This window comes from Pelecanus crispus, chromosome 1 (assembly GCF_030463565.1).
Source record: "Pelecanus crispus isolate bPelCri1 chromosome 1, bPelCri1.pri, whole genome shotgun sequence".
In the NCBI taxonomy this organism is placed as follows: domain Eukaryota; kingdom Metazoa; phylum Chordata; class Aves; order Pelecaniformes; family Pelecanidae; genus Pelecanus; species Pelecanus crispus.
The window spans coordinates 126,697,664-126,722,101 of record NC_134643.1 but is presented as its reverse complement, the minus strand read 5'-3'; the positions used below and the strand labels follow the sequence as shown (position 1 = coordinate 126,722,101).

At 43.1% G+C, this 24,438-nt stretch overlaps 1 protein-coding gene across 4 annotated transcripts in view; it reads left to right on the top strand.

Annotated features, from left to right (window-relative positions):
• Window positions 1-24,438, top strand: part of C2CD2 (C2 calcium dependent domain containing 2) — a 433,467-nt gene that overhangs the window by 5,180 nt on the left and 403,849 nt on the right. For all 4 annotated transcript variants that reach the window (XR_012830840.1, XR_012830843.1, XM_075705344.1 and 1 more), the window contains exons 3-11: window positions 7,582-7,701; window positions 8,127-8,228; window positions 12,166-12,288; window positions 12,593-12,713; window positions 16,077-16,185; window positions 19,060-19,121; window positions 21,543-21,682; window positions 21,974-22,145; window positions 22,923-23,036. Coding sequence is in view for 2 of the 4 variants with exons in the window: in XM_075705344.1 (XP_075561459.1) it covers window positions 7,582-7,701; window positions 8,127-8,228; window positions 12,166-12,288; window positions 12,593-12,713; window positions 16,077-16,185; window positions 19,060-19,121; window positions 21,543-21,682; window positions 21,974-22,145; window positions 22,923-23,036 (1,063 nt within the window). In the remaining 2 variants the exon portion in view is untranslated. The remainder of the gene's footprint in view (window positions 1-7,581; window positions 7,702-8,126; window positions 8,229-12,165; window positions 12,289-12,592; window positions 12,714-16,076; window positions 16,186-19,059; window positions 19,122-21,542; window positions 21,683-21,973; window positions 22,146-22,922; window positions 23,037-24,438) is intronic.

The following is a 24,438-nucleotide window of genomic DNA, read 5'->3' as shown; positions in this document are numbered from 1 at the left end:
CTTCTGCAGTGGGTGGTCCTCTGTCCTCTTGAATGCTGGGCCGTGGAGCACAGCCAGGTGATGAGCCCGCCCGGTGCTGGGAGCGAGCCTCCTGCCTGGGAAGGCTCACATGCAGTCTTTCTCCAAAACAATACAGGATTGCCAGCCAGACTGTAATTATTATATTACTGCCGACAGCTCTGTTTATGACCAGGACGCGTGCTGACACGTGCGGTCCGTAGGTATATACATACTGTCCTTGCCTTGAAGAAGCTGAAAGTTGTAAAACTGGTGCATGCTCCACAGGGCAGTGCTGCAGGCACGGTGGGGGAAGCTGCTGGTCGTGGGCTTGGCCAAAGCCGTTGTGATAGGGACAGAGCTGCTCTGTGGCTGAAGGTTACACCACACTGCTTCTTGACAACGCCTATATTTATATGTTGCCTTCTCTCCAGTTTTGGGCCAGAGCCTAAGTATATAGAATGAAGTGGCCTGTTTTCATTGTGTGGTGTTAGCTGTTTTAATTAAGTAAACATTAGGAATATTCTTAGCTAGTTCTGCCAACCTTTTCATTACTGCAGTCTATTTCCAGAGGTTTTGAACTTCACAACAACAACAACAAAGGCAACAAAAAAGATGATTCTCTCGATGGGGACTTGGCTCCAAGGGTTTAGAGAGAGCCAGCTACAACAGAAGTCTCCCTTTTTTTTTTCTGCTGCATGCTTAAATAGAAATAAAATGCCCTCAGAGTGCCATTCCTTCAATGAGTGATAGTAAGTTGCTATGCAAGGAATGACTGTCTTGGATCACAACAGGCAACGGCAAATGTGAAAGCTTCATGTTAATTTTTGTGTGATGAATCTTGCTGGGGGAAATGGTGGAGAGAAAGGAGGGCTGTTTTGCAGGCTTGTGAGAGGTCCTGTTTTCCCATGAGCTGTGCAGCATGCCCAAAAAGGTCTTACTCTCCCACACAGCTGTCGTAGCTTCATCTTGGTATCCCTTCATTTGCAGCCACCCTGCTGCAAGCTGGCAGCCTGCATTCACGCTGTGCTGGGGCGTCGGGGCTTCCAGTTGCACTTGCTTTGAAGCAGGTAGAGACACTGTGTAGCAAAGGCTGTTTTCTGCTCCAGGAAAGACTGGTTTGTCATCGTCACCGCTACAGTACTAACTGGGACTCATTCCTAGTTATGTACATGTGTTTGTTTCTGATTATTTTTGGTGGGGTGAACTGCCCTGACCATCATGTGCAGTTCCTATTGTCTTTTAACTCCCTGTTTCGCTTGAAAAGCTGTCCTGGAGCTTTGCTGCTTTAATGACGGGGTTTTTTTTACAAGCTTAAGTGGCATCATGGCCCATGCAGCTCTTTTACTCCCTGCTCCCCCCCGCCATTTCTGTATTAATATAATCCTTTATCCTTAATGTATTTACTTTTCTTCCATGGTGCTTGCTGTCAGTAAATACATCGTGAAGGAATTATATTTCCTTCCAGCCTTTGTTTACCTTGGCTAAATAAGTTGTTACTTAAGGCTCCTTTCACAATGTTGTCCGGCCCCACGAGTCACTCCCATGCATTCATTCTCTGCAGCAGCTGCAGTTAAATCCATTTTCTTGAACTCGATGACTGAAGTGACACACAGCACTACAGGTGAGGTCTCACCGTGCAAGGAGATTACTGCTTCTTTGTGTCTCGGAGTACTTTCTTGATGCATTTTAGGCTTCCGATCTGCCTCTCCTTTGGCTGCTTCATGCTGTGACTGACTTTATGCATTCAGTTCTCTCTTCCTTTGGTGTTCTCCCAGTGATAAGCTGCCCTTTGTAGGAGTAATATTTGTTAATTCTCATACACACATGGTCTGTATTTTGAATTGCATTTCCCTTCTAGTCTTCAAGGTTTTTTCAGCTTTCCTGTGTGATGTCCTGATCTTCCTTTATATTGCTGCTTCCCAGCTTGCTTTCCTCAGCATCACACTTTCTTTCAGATTTCTCCTGAGGAATTTTGGACGTTCACTATGCAATAGGGTTGGTGCCTGACAGGCTCCTTTGTAACTTGCTTCCAGCTTTCACCTCCCTGCTCACTGTGCTGTCCTCTCCCTTTCAGACACATCCCCGTTCACCTTAACATGGGAGTGATGGAGTACAAGCTTAATTACCAGTGGGGTGACCCTACTAAAATAGACAAGACGACATAGTGGATCTAACCTACTTAAGAACTGAGTGTCTCATTGAAGAAAGACATCAGGGTGGGGATTTGTTTGCTTCAGTGGGGATAATACTGGTTTTGGCACTGTCAGGTTGCTTGCCTGTCTTCCAGCTGCTACTACAGATGTGAGCAGGCCTCCTATAGGCTTGTGCCACATCTGCCAGCTCGGCGCAGGGGTCAGGGGTGCCTTAGCACCCCAACAGCATGATGTGCCTGTGTCTCCCCAAGTGAATCTCTCTCCAAGCTACTGTAGCACACACTGACAAACCTTTCCTGCATTTTAGTGTCTCCTGTTACTCTCCATGTCTTCAGCTGTGCTGTCTCTCAGATGGTTTGTAAAGACTTGCATGTGAGTGAGGCCAAACTAGCATGTCTCTTCAGGTATTTATTTATTTTCTCCCTTCTTAAATATAAGTACTGCTTCCTGTCCTTGCACCATTTGATATTCACTTAACTTGAATTGAAAATTTGGATTGAAAATTCTTCCTGTCCTGCCTCCTTGTACCCCCTCCTTGTTTTATCCCCCTCTCCCCTTTTTTTCACTTTTTTGAATTTGTATGTCTGTCAGTCCCAAAGGAGTGGATAAATTCACATGTTTTATCAGTTTCTGCTGTGTTTCCGTTGCTGACATGGTAACATTCTCTCTCCTGCACTCATTCCATCGTGCACCCTGCCTTCACCCTGGTGTTTACCATTGTTTTGGAAAACTGTTCTGGGGTTGTCTCATTATATTTGCAGACAGATTCGCTTTGATACCGGCTTCTAAAAATCCGCCCCTGGCTGTGCCTGGGTTAGACGTTGCATTTGTCTTCTCTCTTTCCGTTTGTCTGTGTCACTTGGTAGACTGCTTGGGTAAAGAGGAAATGGTGAAGAAGCTACAGAAGCCCCCTCAAGAAGTTAATACATAGGCTCTGGTAACCAAGGAAGATCATGTAATTCTTCTTCTGAACAGCTGAGTGTTATGACTATCAAAAGGCAGAAGTTTCTGCCTGGAAAATTTTCTTAGGGTGAGGTTTTAAGCTGAGCACACAAACTGCCTGTGTGGCCATTGACAAGGTGAGTTCTCCATGCCAAAAAGAAGAGCCTTCTCCTTCTCAGAGTAGTACTCCGAAACAAACATGGGAAATTGTGGGCGTCCCGAGTCTAATGGTGTACTGATCCCTACAGTTGAGATTAAGGCAGCTTTTGCTGTGTGGCTGCCTCATGGTATATACTGATTTGTTTTGTGCAAACTGTTTAAGGTTTTTATTACTTACATACTACCGCGTAACCTTGAGTAACCTGCTATTTCTGGAAATAAATACCAAGTGTGGTAAAACTGATTTCCTTCCAGAAAAAAAAGCAATCTAGGCCTGTAATGCAGAGAGTTTTACAGGCGCGCATGATGCGGTCAGGGCCTGGGGAAGGTGAAGAGCTTCCTCAGCGGGGCTGTCAGAACTTCCCCCTGAAGTCACGGCCCTTCGCCTTCCGCTTGGCCACGGGAGCACGTGGAGAGGGGAGGGAGGACAACCGTCCCGGAGCCATGTGTAACGCACAAATCGCTGCGGTGCCAGTGCCAAAACTGAAACCTCTCAAAGCGAGAGGACGCCACATGTGAGGAGCAGAGGCAGTCCGGTTCTCTGTGAGATGAAGCATCTTCTGCTGCTGCTTCAGGACGGAAAGAAACTGAAATTTTGCAGCTCTGTCCAGAGGAACCCGCAAAGGGACAAAGTCAAGATATAGAGGGGGAGGGCAAAGCAGGGGGAAGGACTTTTAATAGCTGTGGGTACGCAAGTTTGAACACTCGAGTTTCTCAGGAAAATATTTGTCTTAACGCCAGCTGTAGCGCTTTTTCGGTCTCCTTCATTCCTGCAGCTGTTTATCTGACAGAGAATTTTGGGGGGGGATAATGGCACTAGCAATTTTAGATACGTATAAGCAAGGTGTGTTACAGCATCTGCAGCTCGTTGGAGCTGGGCGCCAGTGTCGGGCAGGCGGGGAGCGGAGCCCAGCGAGGTCGGGGAGTTTTGCCTCAGCGGCTCACCCACATCGTGGACTACTGCGGTCAGGGACGGAGGCAGGTGAGGGGCGAGGCTGGAAGGTGTTGGAGAGACAGCAGAAATAACCCTGGCGTGGGGGTGATCAAGTGCCAGGGGTCAGCCAGGTGTGGGGAGGGAGGGCAGAGGGCAGAGGAGGAGCAGGGGCGCAGCCTTGCCAGCAAAGGCACCTGAGGAAGGGCTGGGAACCCCTTCCATGGGAGATCCCCAAAGTGCACGGAGGGACCTTGGCTGGTGGCGGGGTGTTTGTGCCGGGGGAGGCTAGAGCTACGGAGGTGCTGGAGGGAGAAAATGCCTTGGTCCTGCTGGTAGAAGAGTCCTGGTTTCTTTGTGCTGCGACTTCGCCTCACCCTGTTTCTGCTAATTTAGGAGGTCTTGCTTGTCCAGATGTTAAGGTAACAAAAGAGAGCTGGAGTGTGACCCCTCTGGGAGTCCAGAATTAGCCGGCCACAGCTGCTCTGCAGTGGTGCAAGGGCTTAATTTCTGAAGAGCAGTTTGTTAAAAAAAATGACAGGTTTTCTAGACTCTAAAACACAGTGTTGGTGAGTGGGGATGTCCCTGGTAAGGAGGGATGGGGGAGAGAGATGAGGAAGATAAATGACACTGAAGAGCAACTCCCTTCCCATCAGTCCAGGTGCTGCTGGTTTCTTGTGAACATCTATCCTTCCTCTTTCTCTCCCCTGTCGACCAGAAAGGGGTGCTTTGCCTGACCCTCCCTCTGCTCTTCATCGGTGCAGAGAAAATGTATTTGAGGAAGCAGGTTGGACGGGGGCATGGAGGAGGAGGGGTGTAGCACAGGAAGCTTCATTATTTTTCTTCATGTGACTGTTCTGGGGAAAACAGCCTGCATATTTCTGCTCTGGTCAATCAAAATCATCTGCTACACTTCTAAAGGAATGTCACTTAAAAAGGGAAGCAGCAGTTGCGGTCTTTTTAATCAACTTCTCACTGCTTGTGGCAGTATCTTAGATGAAAACAGAATCACTTTCTGTTCAAATTCTAGCCCAGAATTCTACTTCTCTCAGTATTCTGACTCCATAATCCATACTGCTCCCAGAACAAAGGAATTCACCTGATATAAACACATTATTTTCCATTAACAAATGTGGAACCACTCCTTTTTCTGATTGGATTGAAAATTAACAGACTTCTGTACCTGAAGACCAGTTACTTTATTAAAAGTGAGGGGGGAAGGGGAGTAGGACTTGGTAGATATCTTTGGCAGAAAATATATTAATCAAGGAGACTAAAAGCCCAAACCCTACTGGTTTGGGCTCCTAAACTAAAGGTACAAATATAAAAAAAATTAATTTAGCATCTCTTGACAAGGTGTAGAAAGAAAAGTGGAAGTTCCACCACCTGCAGTGTCCGTTTCCATCCTTTACTTAGAAGTAAACACTGTTAAGAAAAATGTGGCACATGAATTCATCTACCAACTCTCCTGCCAGGCTTTTTTTTTTTTTTTTCCAAGCAGTAATCAACCACATACCTCGCAACCTTGGCTCTTAGACATCCAGAAATTCCAGATGAATGGCTCTGCATCACATGTGCAGCAAGTCCAACTTGTTCTCAGTACACTGAACTTCCCATGCATGTGTGGATGAAATGTGCATGGATGATACACCACTGCATTTAGCACATGCAAGTGTCAGCAGCTTTTGCATCAGACCTGTCCTTTTTTCTTCTCTGCCCTCAAAAAAGAGGGAAGAACCTATTCGTTTTTGAAGTCTTTAAAGATCCACCATGCCAATCCATCCTCGTGAATGAAAGGACTGATTCTGTGTTTCAACTCAAGTAAAATAAGCAGTTAGGCTCTTCAGTCTTGTTAGCTATTAAAAATATGTAAAAATCCTTTATGTTATATCATAATAGTGGGTGTTCATGTTGGTTATATGGGATTAAGGGTCAGAAATCACTTCTGAAGGAATTTAGACTTTGAGGAAGGGGAGAGGTGAGGGGAAACTGATTTGTCCACTTCTAAACTATAATTTGCAGAAGACAAACCTGAAAAGGCAAATCTTGTTGCTTGTGGGTGTGGTTGGGATTTTTATTTGTCATGTGCACCCCCTCCCCCGCTCCTTTGTAATTAAGTGTCTATCTTAATGGCTGTGCTCTGAAGCCCTCAGTAATGCTCTGGTGCTTCTCAAAATAGAGCCCAGGGAGATGAAATATATTTAAGGAGAGACTGATAAGGATCTTCCAGAAGGTACCTGATTCATTTTAAAGCCTTCAGCTTCAATCCAGTACCCATAAGTGAAGCAGTAAGTGCGCAAACATAATTTAATAGCGTATTTGCAGAGTTTCCGTCAAATCTTGCCACGAATTATTTGTCCGCGCATTGCATTAACCTGGTTAACTTTGCCTGAGTCAATCTAAGGAGGTCAATCCTAACGGTGGAGCTCTGGGGACAGTAACCACAGAGTGACAGCGACAAGAAACTGTCTTTACCCAGCAGAGCCGTTTGCAAAATGAGCTTCTCTCTCTGGTGTAATGAGATTTCTGACTTCGGTACCTGGGGTTTTCCTGTGCCACCAGGCGCTTTCTGCACACTCCGAGGAATTTTGCACAGCAGCTCCGGCGCCTCAGTTGGTTTGCAGAGGAGAGGGAGGAAAAACTATTCAGTGTTTGTAAACTCAGTGTGATAACAAGTTAAATTACTGCTCATAAATTGAGGGAGTGTACTCAACAAAGTCTACTGCAGTCAAGTGGCAAACAAACTTTTCCTAGACATTTAGCTTCATCACCAAATTTCAGGGCCTTTCTTGGTTTGGTCAAAGACTTGAATAAACTTTTAAAGGCTCCTGCCCCTTCCCACCTCACTGGGAACTGGAATTACTCAGACAAAACCCTCTTCTGCAGTAGCAGGGTTATGCCAGGGTTTCACATTTGTAGGATACCACTAAACCAAATACTGTTTGGTAAAACCAGCTGTCCTATGGCAGGCTACTTACTTTGGAGCAGAAGAGGAAGAAGAACAATCTTCTTTGCCTCCCTTATGCAATATTGTGATCTTTGAGCTTTTAATATATAGATATGTGAAACACAGAGGAGTCTTTGGCCAGTGAGGAGTTACTTTTGGATAACAATACAAAAGCAATTTTGGAAAATACCAGAATTGCCAGGTATTAAATTCTGTGTCCAGAAGCAAACACTTGAACTATGGTTTTTAGAAGTGAATGTACAGAAGGAGGTAGGGATGTTAATGAAATTGCTTAGAAATCTCCCACCTATGGAATTTAGCGTAATTCTGGCAGCTTTAAAGTCCTTCCTTTTCTTAGTTCCTTTCTTGCCTTCATGAAACCTTCTTCTGAAGACTAATTTGTTTTTCCCTTCCTTTGTCTCTTCCCCCATCCCTTTTCATTCCTTAAGGTGATTTCTTGTAATGTCATGGGAGATTCTGTTAAATTTGTTGTCACTGTCTCACATACTTCGCCCGCGGCTGCAGAAGGTCAGTCGTACAGCGTGAAATTGTCTCCACTTCACTTGCAGGTAAAGTGTTAAGTGTTGTTCTCGGTCTTCTTCCTTTTGTTATGTCTCATCCCATAGCTGAGCTGAATCTCCTGTTTGCAAAATGCATACAAACTCATGTTAACTTGGGTAAGATGTTTAATAATATTACAGTTTCCCTCTGGGGCAAGTGATAAATACATAAATTAAGCTGCCTCTTTGGGAGACTGTGGAGAATATAACACGTGGGGTGGCATACTCAGATGTATAAAACAACAATAACCTTTTCTGACTGGCATGCACTCTCAAAGCTTAAGTAACTTCTGCCTTCTTAGACTTTCACTTTGAATTTACTTACTCAGAAGCTGGTATCATTCTTCCTTTGGTGAGCCTTAGTGTGAAGCTCAACCTACAATTTCTTTACAGGACACCATAACACTCTCCAATAACTGCTTTCCTATCCACAGCTTCAGCTCTATGTGAAAGACAAAGGAGAAGATGTCAAAGTTGAGTGGTTCCTCATTAACACCAATGAAACCAACTTTGAAATCCAGCCAACACTGCAGGAGGTCAGTCAGTAAGTTTTATTTTTTATAATGGTAGAGAAGATGGGTCTCCATCCCTGTGGTGCAAAACCCAGTGTAATGCTTTAGGTTAGCAGTAGAAGTGTCTAGAGCTAAGGTATCAGGTGAGGCTGGAAGAGCTGAAGCAAAAATGCCGGTCCCTTTCTGCTGGCTGCCTTTGGTAGAAGCGTGGAGCACTTACCTGTCAGCAGTGCTGTCTTGAACTGCTTCGGTGACATCTGCCATGGCTCATCCATCAAAACCCTACATCTCTGAAATCTAGGAACATTCCTCAAGATTACTGAAGCAGTAAAGATAAATCAAGTCTGTACTTGACAGACAAATGACTTGGCAAACATTTTTCATCCAAATTCAAAGGTGTGAAAAATGTCTGTTCCTAAATACCTTCTCTCAGAGCACTTCTAAAATAACAAAAAAACCCCAATTGTAATGATATTCCCATCAAAGTAATTACAAAGTTGCCCCTTCTTTACTTTAAATCAATTTTGAAATCTGGCAACAATAGTTCAGAAACAGCTCTGAAAAAATACAATTGTTTAAGGAAACAATGGGTGATCTAAAAATATCTTAATGCTTTTAGAATTGCACCTTGTCTTAGTATATAAACACTGATTCATTGTGGGGGGGTTTATTGGGACATCCCCTGAAAGAGTTTCTTCATGACTGAGACTCTCTTCTGCCTTTGACCCTTCACAATTATGTTTTATTTTGGCACAAACATGCAAGACTTAAGCCTTTCTTACAGCAGTGGGTGAACACTTGCTTGTGTGTTATGAAGTTGGTTTTCTGGCTGAGGGCCTAGTTAAAAAATAGGTTTATTGTATAGTAGAGCTGCTTCTGAAGACCTATGCTGAGTGACCTAGAATCGTAATAATTTATTACCACAGTTTTTGTACACAAAAATGTGAAACTCATAACTAAAGACAGACAAGTCTTTTGAAGTCTGTTTTAACATAGATTTTACTGTGCATGCGTAGCAGTGTAAATGACCTTCACGTGTTGGGGTGGCGTGCCCATTATCCACATATTGAACAGTCATTAAGCACTTACTGGCAAATGCAGATGACTCTGGTACAGCCACTGGACTTCACAACCTGCTTTTTGAGAGACGCCCGAGTCCAGGGTTGCAAAGGAGTTGTAACTTGCTGTGCTTTGCCCACGTTTTTAAAATGAGCCTGTTAAATTCTTAATAGCTAAGGACTTTATTTTCACTTTGAAGTTTCTGTTAGCACTTAGGGAACAGGGGAGGCAATAAACAAAGAGCTAAAACCTGTGAGCAGCCTACACCTCGGAAATTGCTTCAGCTCCTAAACTTAAATGTCAGCTTTTGTGTCTCGTATTTTCCTCTTTCAGATGGATGTACAAGTATGTACAAGTAAAAGTATGTAGTGTGAAGTATGTACAAGTAAATACCTTTAATTGCTTGTGATTATCTACACAGTGGTTTTGTCATCAAACAAGGTAGATATAATAACCTATTTTCTGTTGATAATAGCTGGGTGAAGCTGAGTTGTGTTTGGCAACCTGGCTGACTGGCAGGGCTTGGGTTTGCATGCGGTTGTGCTACTGTGGCTTCATGTGCTGCTGTGCCCCAAGCTGGCCACGGTAGATGGCTATATGCCCCTAGCCCTTGTCAACCCCAAAGTAAAATGTGTTGTCTTAAGCCTTTTTGGTTGGCAATTAAACCATTATGGCTTGCCTGGTAGAGGGTGTCATGGTGGAGCGTTGCTTTCCAAATAAGGATGGCTAAAAATCAGATTGGGCTGACAGGAGGCTCTTCAACCAAACTGCTTTCCAAATAACTATGGGAACATCAGAAAATGCCTACAAGTAGAAGTCCAATGACTATTGTTGCTGTTGTTACTGTTAAATAACAAATGTCAGATTAGGTTGATGGCAAAGCAAGAGGTGGCTGGGATTTTACAATTTGACAGTGTTGTTCTTCAAACAGTGTTTAGGTAAGGGCAGGAGAGGGAAATTACCTCCAAAACAGTGAAAACTAGCCACAATTTGTCTGCTTATTTAAATAACGTTAATGAAGTTAATGAAACTGAGGCTTTAGACAGCCTATGTTACTTTCGTATTTTTTAAAGTAAAAGAGTAGTATCTGCAAGTTGCGGAAATGTGCCGCTGCCTCTTTCCTTGGTGGTTGTTTGAGGGAGCACGGTGTGAATAAAGCAGAGTTTCTATGGGACTGGTCAACGCTGTTGTGTATTTTGAACCGTAGCGACCTGTCATCAAAGGGTGGTTAGGTAAGAAGACAGTGAAACAGGATTTCTGTACGCAACATTCCTGGGATTTTTATGAAACACCCTAAATGTTTCTGTAACACTTGGGTAATTGGGATAGGGCTGTTACTCCAAATCTGTTTGACTCATTGTGCCAGCTGCAGGCGTACCTTTAGGGGCGCAGAAGTCATTGCGCGATCATTCTCCTACACCTGAGAAAGGACGGAGGCTTCTGAAATGGCAGGTTGCCTCTCGTGCCGAGAGCTGCCTGTAACGGGAGGAGCGCGGTGCGGGGTGCCCAGGGTGGCAGAGCAAAGCCTGTGCTCTGCCGCATTCGCAGAGATGCGGTTGTTTGAGGCTTGAGCTGCTTCTGCCTCGCCGCTTCGTTGTGCTGCGTGGCTGCACCGGCGTGGCTCAGGCAGAGCTGAAAGCGGGTGGTGCGCTGCCGCCGTGTTGCCAAAGCAATCTGCCAGGATTAGGCCTTCAGTCCCCGACTTGATCTCCCTGCTGGTGCAAACTGGGTGTCCTTGTCATCGGTGTGCCTTGCCTTTGCCGCAGGGCCTTGTTTGTTGGCCGTGGCACGCCGGTTGTAGGCGTGCTCCCAGCAGACAGCAGTATGCAGAAGGGTACCTTTTTTCTGCTTTGCGTGATTATTGCATTCTCCAGCTATTCTGTATCTGCATCTGTAAATCAGTTCCCTTTCTTTTAAAGTCTTGTTCTGTAATAGTAAAGTCTCTCAGGTGTGGTATCAGGTGAGAAAAGACGGATGAGTCCTCTGTTGTTTGGGTCAGATCTTTGTCTCCTACTTCAGTCTTTCCTTTAGAAAAGAAACCCCACTGAGATTTCTCCTGTACTACCTTCAGCAGTTGGGTATCAGACTGCCCTGTCTGTGATAGCTTAATGTAAAAATCCACTCCCTGTAGGTAACTGAGCAGAAGAGACTCCCTGAGGAGCATGACGTGGGAAGCAGAGTTCTCCAGGAGCACAGGGAGGGCAGGGGCGGTTCACCATCTTCATACACCTTACAGTTAATCGTGTGAAGCTACGTGTGTAAGCAAAATCTGTGGTCTGTACTGATCCCTCAGAGATAGTGGTGCTAAAGGCAGATTGCCATGAGGTTTGTGAATGGACAAACGTACAAATCAGCCCCCCAGAGCAGCACGACTATCTGTCCGTACAGTGCACTTTTTCAGCAAGGTTGAAGACCTCCAAGAGATGCTATAATATTTTTTTCCAGTGCAGCACAGGATTAGCTGCTTCTCAGCTGTTGCAAGCTGGCATAACTCCCATTAAATCAGTGGAACAGTGCTGATCTGCTTATCTGATGACCTGATCCGCTTTCTCAGTGGGGTGCAAAGCAGTACAAAAGCTTTAAAACACCATCATAAGATATAAACTGTAAATGAAACTTCTGGGTTTGTGGCTAACAGCTGTGCCTTCCTAACTCTCAAAACAGCATGTGACCTTTTCAGTGTATATTTCTAGTTTTCCTTTAGTGCATAATATAGAAATGTAAGTAATTATTTGCATGATCTCTTGTTACATTTTATTGTTGGCAGCAGAAACCATGTCTGTCTCTGACAAAGTTAATGTTCCATAGCTTTGGTGGTTTAGATATACCAATTTTTTTTTTTTTTTTGCCTTAACTTCTTTCTTCTGAGTTTTGAGAAGCGTGATTGTTTGTTTCCTCTTAGGGACAGACAGCGGGGACATGTGCAATACCTGAAACGCTCAGAGATGTTTTGAAGAACCTCTTTAGCTCAGTTTCTCCATCTGTAGTGTTGAGTACAAGGCCTACAGATATAAAGGAGGCTCAGGTAAGTCTAATTCCTACCTAAATCTTTTGAGAAGTGTCCTTCTGCTTAGTTTTTTTTATTATATATATTCATGACTCAAAATGAGTAAGTTTGACACCGTTCGGTGATCAGAAACAACTGGAACTCGTTCTTTAAAACAGCATAGCCTTTGGCAGTGAAGGTTTTGTGATCGTAAATCCCATGTGGCTATCTAGTGATGTTATGCCCCATCACACATCTGCTTCTCTGTATTGATGTGACAGAATTTAAAGGTATTTTGTATTTGCATATGCGTGATCCCTCTTGTTCTGCTTGCTTTTCACAGAATGTACAGAACATAAGCCTTCTCCCTCAGGGCACTAGTCCGCCTAAACCTCCAAGGGCTCATGAACTCAAATTGTTGGTAAAGAACATCATGGTAAATCTAACTGATCACAGTGCTGCAGGTAATGTAGCCCCTGTGATGCTGCTCGTTTTCAAGCAGGGTTGGTTTTTTTCCTTTCAGCTGGAATAATTTGGAAGTTCTGGGTTACAACCTTCTCTTAAAAGAAGATGTAAGAAATTGCTGTACTCTGAGAAACAGACTTAGTCGTGCTTGTACAAAACTGTGTATGTTTTGGTTTATTTAAGTATTTAAACATCTTGATCTTCTTGTAAACAAATCCATCATTGTTGAAAACAAATTGAAGTGAGCATATTTATAAAGTTAGTTTATTATTTTCTGGATTTTAGTTTTAATTTCTAAAAGTGATCACTTTGGGTGTACCCAAGGTGAGGGGCCCAAATCCAGCTCTGCATTAACTGCTAGCAGTGACGTTGGTTTGGTTCAGTATTACCTTATGTTTACAGCTACTTTTCTTTACTTTTGAGCAATTTGCTGATTTATCTAAAACTCCTCTGTGTAAACTCTCCTCAAAGGTGGTGTTTTGTTGTCGGGGACTTTTTCCCTCTAATGAAGTACCTCTGTGGGCAGGGGAGGGAGTACCTCTTGCAAGTGGAGAATGAAGCCAAAAAGGAGGTCACTGCCTAGTGAAGTTGCACTGTTGGTTTTGGAAAGAAGCACCAAGCCTGTCTAGCAAGTATTGAGACTTTCAATTCAAGTGCAAGCACGCCTGCATCACCGATTGAGGCATGGGCGAGCATATTTCAGATTTTGTCAGCGGAAACACAAATTTGAGGCTCTGTTATTTATGGTCACTAACAATTCCGTAACAGTCTTTTTGATGGGAGCTTGTGGCTGCTAAATTGGGCAGAGCACTAGTTTTGGATAAATATATCCTACTTGCTATACTCCTTTTTTTCAGTTAGATGTAAATAGGTTTCTGCCCCAGACTCTTGCATAATGCTGCTTTGCTCATCCTGGTTGGAAGTGATTCCCCTGTAACTTTCTGCAGACTGTTTTTTAAAAACAAATTATTTTTATAGCATTTCTGGAACTCTTTGCAGTGAAATGTCCTATATAAATAAAACTGTGCTGGAAACTGTAGATTGCAGGAAAACCTCATTCAGAATTTGTTATTACTCTACAATTTTGTAGTGCAAACTAAGCTTTCCAAAAGAGCAGATCATTTTGGCTGCCTTTGAAACTCATGAGATGAGATGCCTTTATGTGCATACAGTGCATGCAACAGAGGATTCATCTTATGGGAAGCCTCTCTGCCCCCTCCCTGAAAGTGAGAGGAAGGGGGGACAATTAATGTGCTCTACTTTGGGAACCCAGATATTGAGAGGCAAAATCACCATTTGCTCTCCTAAAAGGAGATGGAGGGAATTTTGCTGGTTCCCTAGCAGCTCTGGGAGTGTAAATGCTTTGGGACTGAGTATGAGAAATAAAGCTGCTTAGTGGGGTTTAGCTGGTGCACTCGAAATCCAGTGGAAGTACTGCACAGCTGGGAAGATGCTAGCTTCTGGACGCAGCTTGCTGCCTTTTAATTATTGTTCCCTTCCCTTTTCCTGGCCTTGTCTTGCAGCAATAATTAATTATCCTGTTGCAACTCTGAGACTCAACAGAGTATGCAGTTATTGCAAGCTGACCTGCATAGATAGAGGGTTGGGGAGGGGCGGTTTGTCTGTCTTGATCATTGTCACCATGTAAACCATGAGTGCTAACAGAGTTTATAGAATCGTAGAATGCTTTGGGTTGGAAGGGACCTTTAGAGGTCATCTAGCCCAACCCGCCTGCAGTGAGCAGGGACATCTCAGGTTGCTCAGAGCCCCGTCCAACCTGACCTTGAATATTTCCCGGGATGGGGCCTCTACCACCTCTCTGGGCAACCTGTTCCAGTGCCTCACCACCCTCACTGTAAAACATTTCTTCCTTATATCCAGTCTGAATCTATCCTCCTTTAGTTTAAAACCATTACTCCTTGTCCTGTCACAACAGGAGCTTGTATCTTCCCTGTAGATAATGTTAGTTCAACTGGTGAGTAACCAGTAGCAGAACTGGCCTCTGCTTATGGGCCGTGCCCATTTTTATCTCCTTAGTTTGTGTATGTAAACAAAGATTATCCTAGGTTTAGTACTATATGGTCCACAGTGTATCATCTAGGGCAAAAGTGATTTATTTCTGATGTTAAGGAAAAAATTGTTAGTTGTGTACAGCAGGGTGTGCGGGGCAGAAATGTTGAAATACCCTGTTCAGTATCAGTCAGTCAGTGGCTGCGGTGTAATTTCAGACAGAGGTATGCAGGCGTTTCTGCCCTGGGCTGCTGAGCTGTGCTGGTAGCAAGAGCAGGCTGCAGAGACATATGGCTGGGTTAACAGAAAACCACCCTAGGTTCATTAACTCAGGCTCAGCGTGCTGTGAAAGCAGCTAAACTACTTACTCCAGGGTTAGCTTGGGTCCCAAATAAGCTGCGTGTACATAGTGCTTTGTCTCCTCTAATAACCTTGCCAGGCCCAAGCTGCTTCTGTGCCTGAGATAGGGCTCATCCACAGCCCCGGTGCACCACCAGAGGACAACTGAGAGTTGGTGATAGTAAATATAGACCGAGATTCTTCTGGAGAACTGGAGGCAGCATATCTTTTGTTTGCTTTGCACACAGTCAATACTGAGCTTTTTGCTGCTTTCCTTGACATTTTAGAACCCTGGAACTGAAATGATTTCTGATGCTGTGAAAGCCGTACAAAAGAAATTGTTTTGAGTAACACATTGTGCAAACTATTTCCCCTTGGAGCAGCAGTATAACTACTCTAATATGCCAATTTGCCATGCTATCAAATTCCAAGATCAAGGTAGAGATAATTCTGCGCCAGTACTCTAAAATGGCATGAACTTGTTAAAAACCGCAGTCCACAAAGCCATGGTTAATTAACACTACTGTCATCATCCACTTGCTAGCAGGAGCAGCTTCCTTTGATGTCCAAAGAAACCACTGAGACTGTGGCCAGTAGGAACTTTGAACACTACTGGTTTTCTTAAAGCAGCTGAAAGCAACTTTACTCCCTCCTCCCCTGATACCCACACTGCCACCTCCTTGCTGTTCATTCTGTCTCGCCATCCTTTCTGATCTTTTTATGCCTGCACTTTTTTGCTTCATGCCTGAATTTAAATCAGGTCATCATGTTTCACACTGTGTAGAACTGTGCATAGGACAATGAAGACCCAGTCTTGACCATTGCCATTAATGTAGATGGTGTAAAAACTGAGGGAAGGGAAGAAATTTATTCTGCATGTGGGTGGGGAAATGTTTCTAATAGTCTATTCAAAAGCGCAGTGTGTAAGGAAGGGGGTTCTTCGCTTTCTTTTGAGTGTGTCTCGTGGGGATGGAATATTAATATCTGGATATTGATTTTTCTTCCTCTTACAGGCAGCACAAACCTTGCGTGTATACTTCAGTTGAATGACCCTATGCAGAAGTTTTCCAGCTCTGTAGCCAAAAATGCTGCAAATCCCTTTTGGAAGGAAGAGTTTATCTTGTAAGTAACTTACCTACTGAGAATACTTTTATAGTAAAGCATCTTTTTTTACTTACTTTTTACTTTACTTGGGGGAAGAATGGCATTTTGAAATGTGTCTGGTCAGGTGGCCTCCGAAATTTAGGATATGTAATTAGACTCTGCATGGATATGAGATCAAATAGGTATCTAGATCTTCCCTGGTAGATACCTGATTCTACTAAATGACAGCAGTAACAGGAATAATAAATCACCCTGTTCTTTCATACGGTGCCAAAAAAAGTGTTAGCAAGGTTTTGAAGTCACTTTACCTTGAAAACTGCATTTGAGGAAATCTGATGTCACTCCCTTGCCTCCCCTGAGTGAGAAATGCACATCAAATGTGCAAAAAAATTGACCATCTAAAAGAATGGTGGCTATGATTAAAAAGGGAGTGTAAAAGGAGTTGCTGATGGTGGGGTGGGCCGGAGGGATGTTTTTCTAGTGGCTTTAAACACATGCACAGGCAAGCAGAAGCAGCTTCCCAGGGGAATGGGGTAGAGATGCTGCCATGCAACATACTGCAGATACTGCTTTCTTTTTTTTCTACCAGATTATTAATGTGAGAGGCACTTCATGTGCAGTGGGGTCTCCCTGGTTCTTTCTGTAGCTTTCCTCTCCCATTTCCGTTCCATTTCTCTCTATATATATATAAAAATATATATTTATTGTGTGATGTTTTTCTTCACTGTCTAGTCACAGCCTGGCATCCACTGTATTTGTTCCTTCTCTTGCAAAGCAGAGCCTTAGCTTACAAGGAACAGAGCTTATATTCAGACCTGTGCCTGTCCGTGCTGAGTGCTCTTTTCCTCGAGGAGTGATGTGCACTTCTGCGTGCTCCTCCTCAACTTGAAGGGGGAGTGCACGTGCAATGCACAGGTCTTTTTCTGCCTCCTCATTGCAGTCCGCTGGACTGCGCCTGTGAGTGTTAACGGGAGCGTGCACTGCAGAAAGAGGAGAGCTGGGGGGAAGAGGGACGGGGGCTGCTTGATTTGAAGGAAGGCGCCAAGATTGGTCATCCAAGTTGTACAGGACTTGGAGAACACCAGACCCTTCTGAGAGTGTTTAGGGGCTGGAGGTGATTAGAAGTCACTATAGTTGGCAAAGAAAAATTGGTGTTGTAAAACAACACTGAAAGGCCTCACCTTTTTATGTGGTCTGATGGAGGTGTGTGCAACTGCTGCTCATCCTGCTGTCAAGTGGAAAACCAGATAGGAAGCTCTCTTCCTTCAGACACACACAGTCCAATGACCTTTAAAGTCTGATTTTAGTTATGAGGACCTACAGTTTTTGTGGAAAGCCACAGATCAGGCAACATTCTATGACAATGTTCTGTGTTGCTATCAAGACTTAAGGATTAATGTGATGCAATTTCTTCTCCACAGTAAGAGGGGGGGAAAAATGCACTTCTGTAGCAGCTTTCTGTTCTAGAATATCTCAAAGTGCTTCAGCCGCTGGGTCTGTGAATCACTTCAGCCATCTGTTGGTGGAACAGCATCCATGCTCACTGTTGCAGAGCAGACATGTTCCCAGCGATTTCGGGCAGGAAATTTGTCAGAATAATACCCTTTCCAACTGAAAGTGCAGAGAGAGGGCAGGCAGGATGTGATTAAGTTGACTGGAATTTGGCCTTGACGCTAAGGGTAATGCTGGGTTTTCCATGGCGTTGGCTGCTTTTCAGAAGTGCATGAGGTAAGCTTGGGGACTTTCACAGATGAGCGATCAGGATTTGGCTGCATACCTTCTTTCAAGTTCACATGTCCCCGCCCCTTTTCTCTTTTCAAAAATGAAAATGTCCACCAGTCTGAAGACCAGTGTGCTGACGACCATGTCAGGCTCTGCTTTAGCTTCATGTGAAGAGCAGCAATGGTACCATCAAGGTGCTTCCTTTCAAGTTTTGGAGGTGCAGGAAGGGATTGGAGTGGCAGGGAAAAGCTTAAAACCTGCTGCATAAATGATGTCCCACAGCATCTAAGGGAGGTGGGATGCCTGCAACCAAGATCACACAGTCCTGAAATGGAGACATAAAAATAAAATATATACGTATGTGCCCTTAAGGTTTTTGGCAGAACACCTACTGAGGTTATAAAATAAAGTTTTACTGGAAGGTTCCTCAGTAGGTACCCAGTTTGCTTCACTGTCTCAATTAGAGGAAAGGTTTTGTATCTATTGTGTAGTCCATCTTATGAAGTACCACACATGCCAGTAATTCTGCTAATGGTTCACATTGGTTCTGTCACGCAGAAACTAGTTCTTGTTATCTTGCAACATCCTTGAGTCGTATTTTGGAAAGGTAGTACTGACTCTTCTCACATAAGACTGTAACCACTTTTATTTACTTGCATCTGTCCTGCTTTTGTAGGACACTTTCCTGCTTTGACGGGATACCCCACAGCTTTGAACGGGTTGTTGATTGGACCCGTTCCAGCATCTTGACTTATAAATTTGATCCTGCCAGGAAAAAAACAGCTTCTTAGTGCTGCAGTGTGGAAGTTGTATTAGGGACCAACATCAGTTTGAAGGGCAGTGTTTGTCAGCTACTGGGGAGAAGAAAAGCCTCTGAAATTTTAGGCAGTCAAACTTCTGCAACAGTGCTGGAGAGAAGCAAGCCAAGTTTTCCTGACTATGATCCTTTTAGCCAGTCTTACCTGAGGTCAAAAAGACGCTGCGCGCACAGCGTACCCAGCAGCGCTGCTGTGTAGTGCTGCCTGCCTCAGGTAGCAAGTTGTACTGCCTGGCTTAGCGTGGGCCAAGAAAAGTTGGGGCGTTGGCAACCAGAATGGGGGAGGAAAACCTAAGTGGGAAGGAAAATCTGCTCGCTGGCGAAGACCTAACATAGTTTCATTTACTTCACAGTGAACTAAGTGCCAAATCAAAAGCATTGCAACTGCAAATAGTAGAAGATGGAAAGTTGGATAGTAAGTATTAAAACTGAATTATTTTGCATGATCAGCTTGTGAGCATTGCTAAATGTTGACATAAATCCACTTTTAGTTCTACCTGGCTGTATAGCCAAACAAGAAACTGTCTGATTTCTGAACCTGCATTAAAGCATCAATGCCTCCTGCTGACTTGTCCTGGCAGTGAAATTTGGTTTGCCTCAAGCATGGCTCTAGGCAGCAGAATGGCTGTGGGAAGGGAGATCAGCTGAAAACAGCCATCCAAACTTGTATGAAACGGGCAGCTTGGGGAAAATTTATAACTTAAGTTTGTGTTTTTAAGCTCTGTAAGCCTGTCCTCAAATGTAGGTCCCAGAGTTGAAATCCATGGATAATTGCAGAGTTCTTGAGCAACACTGGTTGACCTGGGTTAAGTGCTGTCTATGTACACCATTACTTCCATCAGTAACCATGGACAGAAAAGAGAATACACTGTTCATGTGTCTCTGTCCTCCTCTGAATTAAGGTTACAGAGAAACCTTGAGTTTCTTTCTAGCCTGTCAACATACTGAGTCTTCCACGTGCTGATATCCTAATTTTTCAGCCTTTTAAACTTTTAACAGATCCACCGTGAGCAATTTTGGTTTCAAGTTAAGCTTTCCAGGTCTTTCTGTGGCTGCAGGGGTGTTAATCCTAAATCCTTCCTTTTCAAGCCCCAGAGGCTGCCTTAGCAATTACCAGGTATAAAACAGACTAATTCTGATTATATTAGATTAAATATAAAACATGGGGGCAGAAGCATTTTTAGTACTTGATTCTGTTGTTGCAGTTTGCAGTTAGCCTTCAGGGGCAAGAAAACCCTTCCACTGAACTATTGCATTTAGTTTATTTGGAGAAGTATTACCTTTCTCGTGGGGGTAAGGGGTAGGTGGGTGCTGAGACCAGAGAGCGTGTTGAGGTATTGGCATGAGCTTTGTAAACTTGCCTCAGGTACTTCATGACTTGGGCTTTATTGAAGTGATGACGCAACATCATAAATTCTTCTCATATATGCTGCATGTTATTTTGCTGATACCGAGTTTTACTGTATCTAGAAATAGTAACTGTATTTCACCTCTTGGATCCATTTGCTTTTTCCCTCTTATGTCAGGTTTCAGGAGTAAAACAAACAAAAAAGAAACATTACTTCTTGACACTCAGATTCTCTGTGTTTTAGTACTATCAGTTATATTCAGCTTAGTTCAGGAAAAAGTTATTAAGCATTGGCCAAAGCTCTTCATACCCAGTCATTTAAAAAAATGTGCTTTTACTCATGGTGTCTTATGATAGTGGATGAAGGCTTGGCCGATAATTTATTAGGTAATAATATTTTATCTAAGCCACGGTTAATAAGTAATATAGCCAAATGGACTGTGTTTGGTTTTGGAGTTTGGGTTACGGTATTTATTTTTATCTTTAATAATCTAGATATACAAAGTTGTGCAATACCTTGCATATGATCTGCGATTGTTGGAGGGATTAGGAAGTCAAATGTAGGCAAATGCTTTAAAAAATTTCTCTGATATGGATGCTATTTTTTTTATTTTTAACAAAAAAATGGGATCTATATACAGTCAATAAATGTATATTGTTTCTTGCGTAAAGTTTAGTCTTGCCTAAGCATCTTTAGTAATGGGTCTTTCAAACGATACCAGTGATGTTCCACATCCTGCTGAGAGTGTAACTACCAGCATGGTTTCCTGAAGAAGAAGGTCCCAATTGATTGCACTGACAATTGTCTTCCTCCTCCCCCCATCTTAACTGTTCTTCTCCCCAAAATTTGAATAGAAAACTCAAAGTAGAATCATATTAATGAGGAGAGACCTGACTAATATGAATGTAATGTAGATCTCTATTTGTGTTTGAATTTTGTAGAAAACTAGGATTTAATCTCTGAAATCATGCCATAATTTTGCTGATAGTTTGCTCCAGTCTAGTGTAGCTAATAAAGTAAGGGGAGGAACAAGAGAAGTGCTGAACTTGGACTAAAGTTCAAATTAAGAAAAAATATTCTCAGTGATGTACCAGTTTACCAGGAATCCAGAGCGTTCTCTGAAATGAAAGATGTGGGTAGCTGGTTATGGAGATTGATTGTTCAAGAAACTAATAGTAATATTTCTAGATGTTTTCTTTTCCCCTAAACATTCTGCATATACAGGGAAAAATAATGGCCAGAAACAGTGGCAAGTAAGTAATGTTTCATGTCTCCATTCTTTCCTGTTGCACAGTATTAGGCCTCGCTGAGGAATAGTCATAAAATGGAATGAAAGCTCTGAAAACTGCCATGTTTCTGCCCCATGGTGTAGAACCAGGTCTTGCAATTAGCTGTCTCTGTTCTTCCTCCTCCTTTCCTGTCTTCTCACCCTTAAACATACTGACAGCTCAGATGTGCACTGATTTTGTTGTTTTTATTTCTTCTAGGTCCTTCATCCGCAAAGGTGACTGTACCTCTAGACTTGTTCAGGAAACAACCTTCTGGGCAGCAAAGCTTTGCACTGAACAGCAGGGCCAGTGAGAGCAGCTCAGAGTCGGGGCCCGGGCTGGGATCCATTAGCGCAGAGGTACTACTGCATTTGGATGTTTTTACAGTGGATCTTTTACTTCAGGAAGTACTTGCCAGTGCTCATCTCATGCTTTGGACTGTGGCTCGCAGTGCAGTGCCATTTGTGGCCAAGTTAGAGTAGTGCATTCAGATTGCATGGTAGCACTTCTCACGGTATTTGTAGCTATCAAAAGAATTAGCTCTTTGGCTCTTGAACGTTGGTAAAAATGTTAAAGGAGTACTACCTTGAAATGGTGGTGTCCTTGTTACTTGACTGTGCTTCCGAGGTGAAATTTTTTTGTCTTCCTAGTTCTCTTTTATAGAACCCAATGAATTAAAGACTTGGCAAGTCTCTTCTCCAGTGCCAGCCACTAAGATAGAAAAAGATCGCACTGTGATGCCCTGTGGGACTGTGGTCACTACTGTAACTGCTGTGAAAACCAAACCTCGTCTAGAAGGGAGATCGTCTCCACTGAGCACAGGTGAGGAAGTCCACGTCTTCCTGTGTTCACTCTTAGGATTATCTGTGGCAACCAGGAGAAGTTGAGGGGGCAGGGTGTAAGGAAAGGTGCTGTTGTCCAGACTTCTCCGATGTGTTTTATACATTGTTTGTATTCTTCAGAATCAGGTTTTTAATTTTCATGAAACCTTGTTCTTACAAGAGGAGTGGTTAATGCTTCTTTTAATACACACTGTAAAACTTCATAGTAGAGCGATAATGCAGAAAAGCTTGGTTTTGGTGGATGGTTTTCCACATGACAGAAGTATCAGACTCTTAACAGTGTTTGCTGATGACAGACCATCCTGTGCCTTCTAACCTTGATCTGTATTATAATCTGTAATGAGGATTGGTGTAATCTTGTGACAAAGTTGGTTTTTTCAGCACGTTTTTCAGTAGGAGATTCTCCGATTCTTCTTGGGATAAGTGTGAAAGTAAAACCTCTAGACAGCCTTTGTGTGAAGTCTCACAAAGAGCCGCATTCTTTTAATTTGTTAAAGCAGATCTTTTACTTTTTACACTTTTACTTAAGTGGGTGTTGTCTAGCATATTTGAGTAAAATGGTTAAAAACAATAAATTCCTACGCTTCACAGGTCTTTTGGGGTCAGGTTACCTTAGAGCATGTGTTGAGAATTTGCGTTAAACAAGTTTCTCAAACACTTACGATTTGAACAAGCTTTACATTGGTATAATAAATTCTTACTGTTTTCATAATAAATGTCTTGAATAGTTTAAATAACCAAAAAACTTGCTTCTCAGATTCTCCTGTGAAAACTCCAGTTAAAGTAAAGGTGATTGAAAAGGATTTCTCTATTCAAGCTATCCATTCTCATGGTGCTCCAGTCAGCAAAACTTTATCGTCATCAGATACAGGTAATAGAAATGTTCAAAGCTGCTAATGAGAATATGTCTCTCTCTGCTGCACATGGGATTAATGTAATCCTGTTAAAATAACAGCAAACCCATATGGCTACAGCCTTTCAACAGGCACTGAGATGTTTATGTTGGCAAGTACTGTGGTTAGGGATATAGCAGTCTTGCAGTAGAAGTCTGGTTTTAATTGGTGGTTTAAATCACTAATTTTCAGTAAATAACAATGAGCTATGGTTTGGAGAGGGGAGGTGACTGCAGAAAAGCCAGGCTGCCTTTTCTCTTATACCCCTGTCTGAACAGAATGCACAAGGCTGGACTGATATAAGGAAGACTGAATTCTCTTCCTAGCCCTGCCACTGGGCTTTTTTGTGCTAATGCAAATACACAGTCTTGCTGTGCCTGTTTGTCCACCTTCCTAAGTCACCTGGCATACAGCTGAAGTGCCTTTGGAGTGTCAGGTGGCATTGATAATAACTTTAATCATACATTCACTTTGCTTGTATTAAACCTGATTTTGACTCTGGGGCATTTTATCTTTTTGAGTTGCAACTCTGAATCTTCAGCATATTTTTCAGTCCTTCCTGTGGTCGCCATTTGATCTTTCTCTAGCTCTGTAAGCAACAGTAATGAAAGATGTGTCCCAGTCCAGCTGCAAATGGCACATGATGTGGAGTCCAGTTTTCTTTGTACAGATTTGAGTGGAGATGGGACAATCTGGAGATGATCTAGACTGTTCCTGGAACAGTCAGAAGGCTTGCTGAGAGAGAGGAATGTATTGGCCAAAAGACAGAAATCTGGGGAAGAGCATGAACCAATGACCGTGAATAGCTGCAGTAGCACTTGAATCTTTCCCTACGTCTAGACTAAGAAGTACTCTGATACCATGGAGCAGCACGGTATTACTAAGCCAATTTGGGAAATGTTAAGATAGTGCTAGGCTGCTGAGTTGACTCTCATAACTGTTTATGATATTAAAGATATAAAGCACTTACTGGAAAGCTCATCTGAAGACAACTTAGAGAAGGACATTGATATGGACAGTGTTTTTATGGAAGTGCAGGGGAATTTCTGTGAAAAGTTTATACAATACAGCGGGAAAAAATACTCATTAGAACGGAAGTTTAAGCCAACGGAAAGAAATACAATGGAGCATTTGGTATGACAGTAACTTAGGTAGTAGTTATTACAAACATCATGCCACAATAGCAACAAGCACTATGGAAAAGATGCGATGGCCCTGCCGTAGTTCTAAGTGATGACAACAGTAAGAATTAGCAAGTGCCACTGATGCTGTCCTGGATGCTCTCAGCTGTTCCTGGGGGCTTTGCAGTGGCTAGGGAGACGGAAAAGTAGAGATTTATAGTAAGTGTGCACACATACTCTTAAGTTCCAAAAGTGTCCG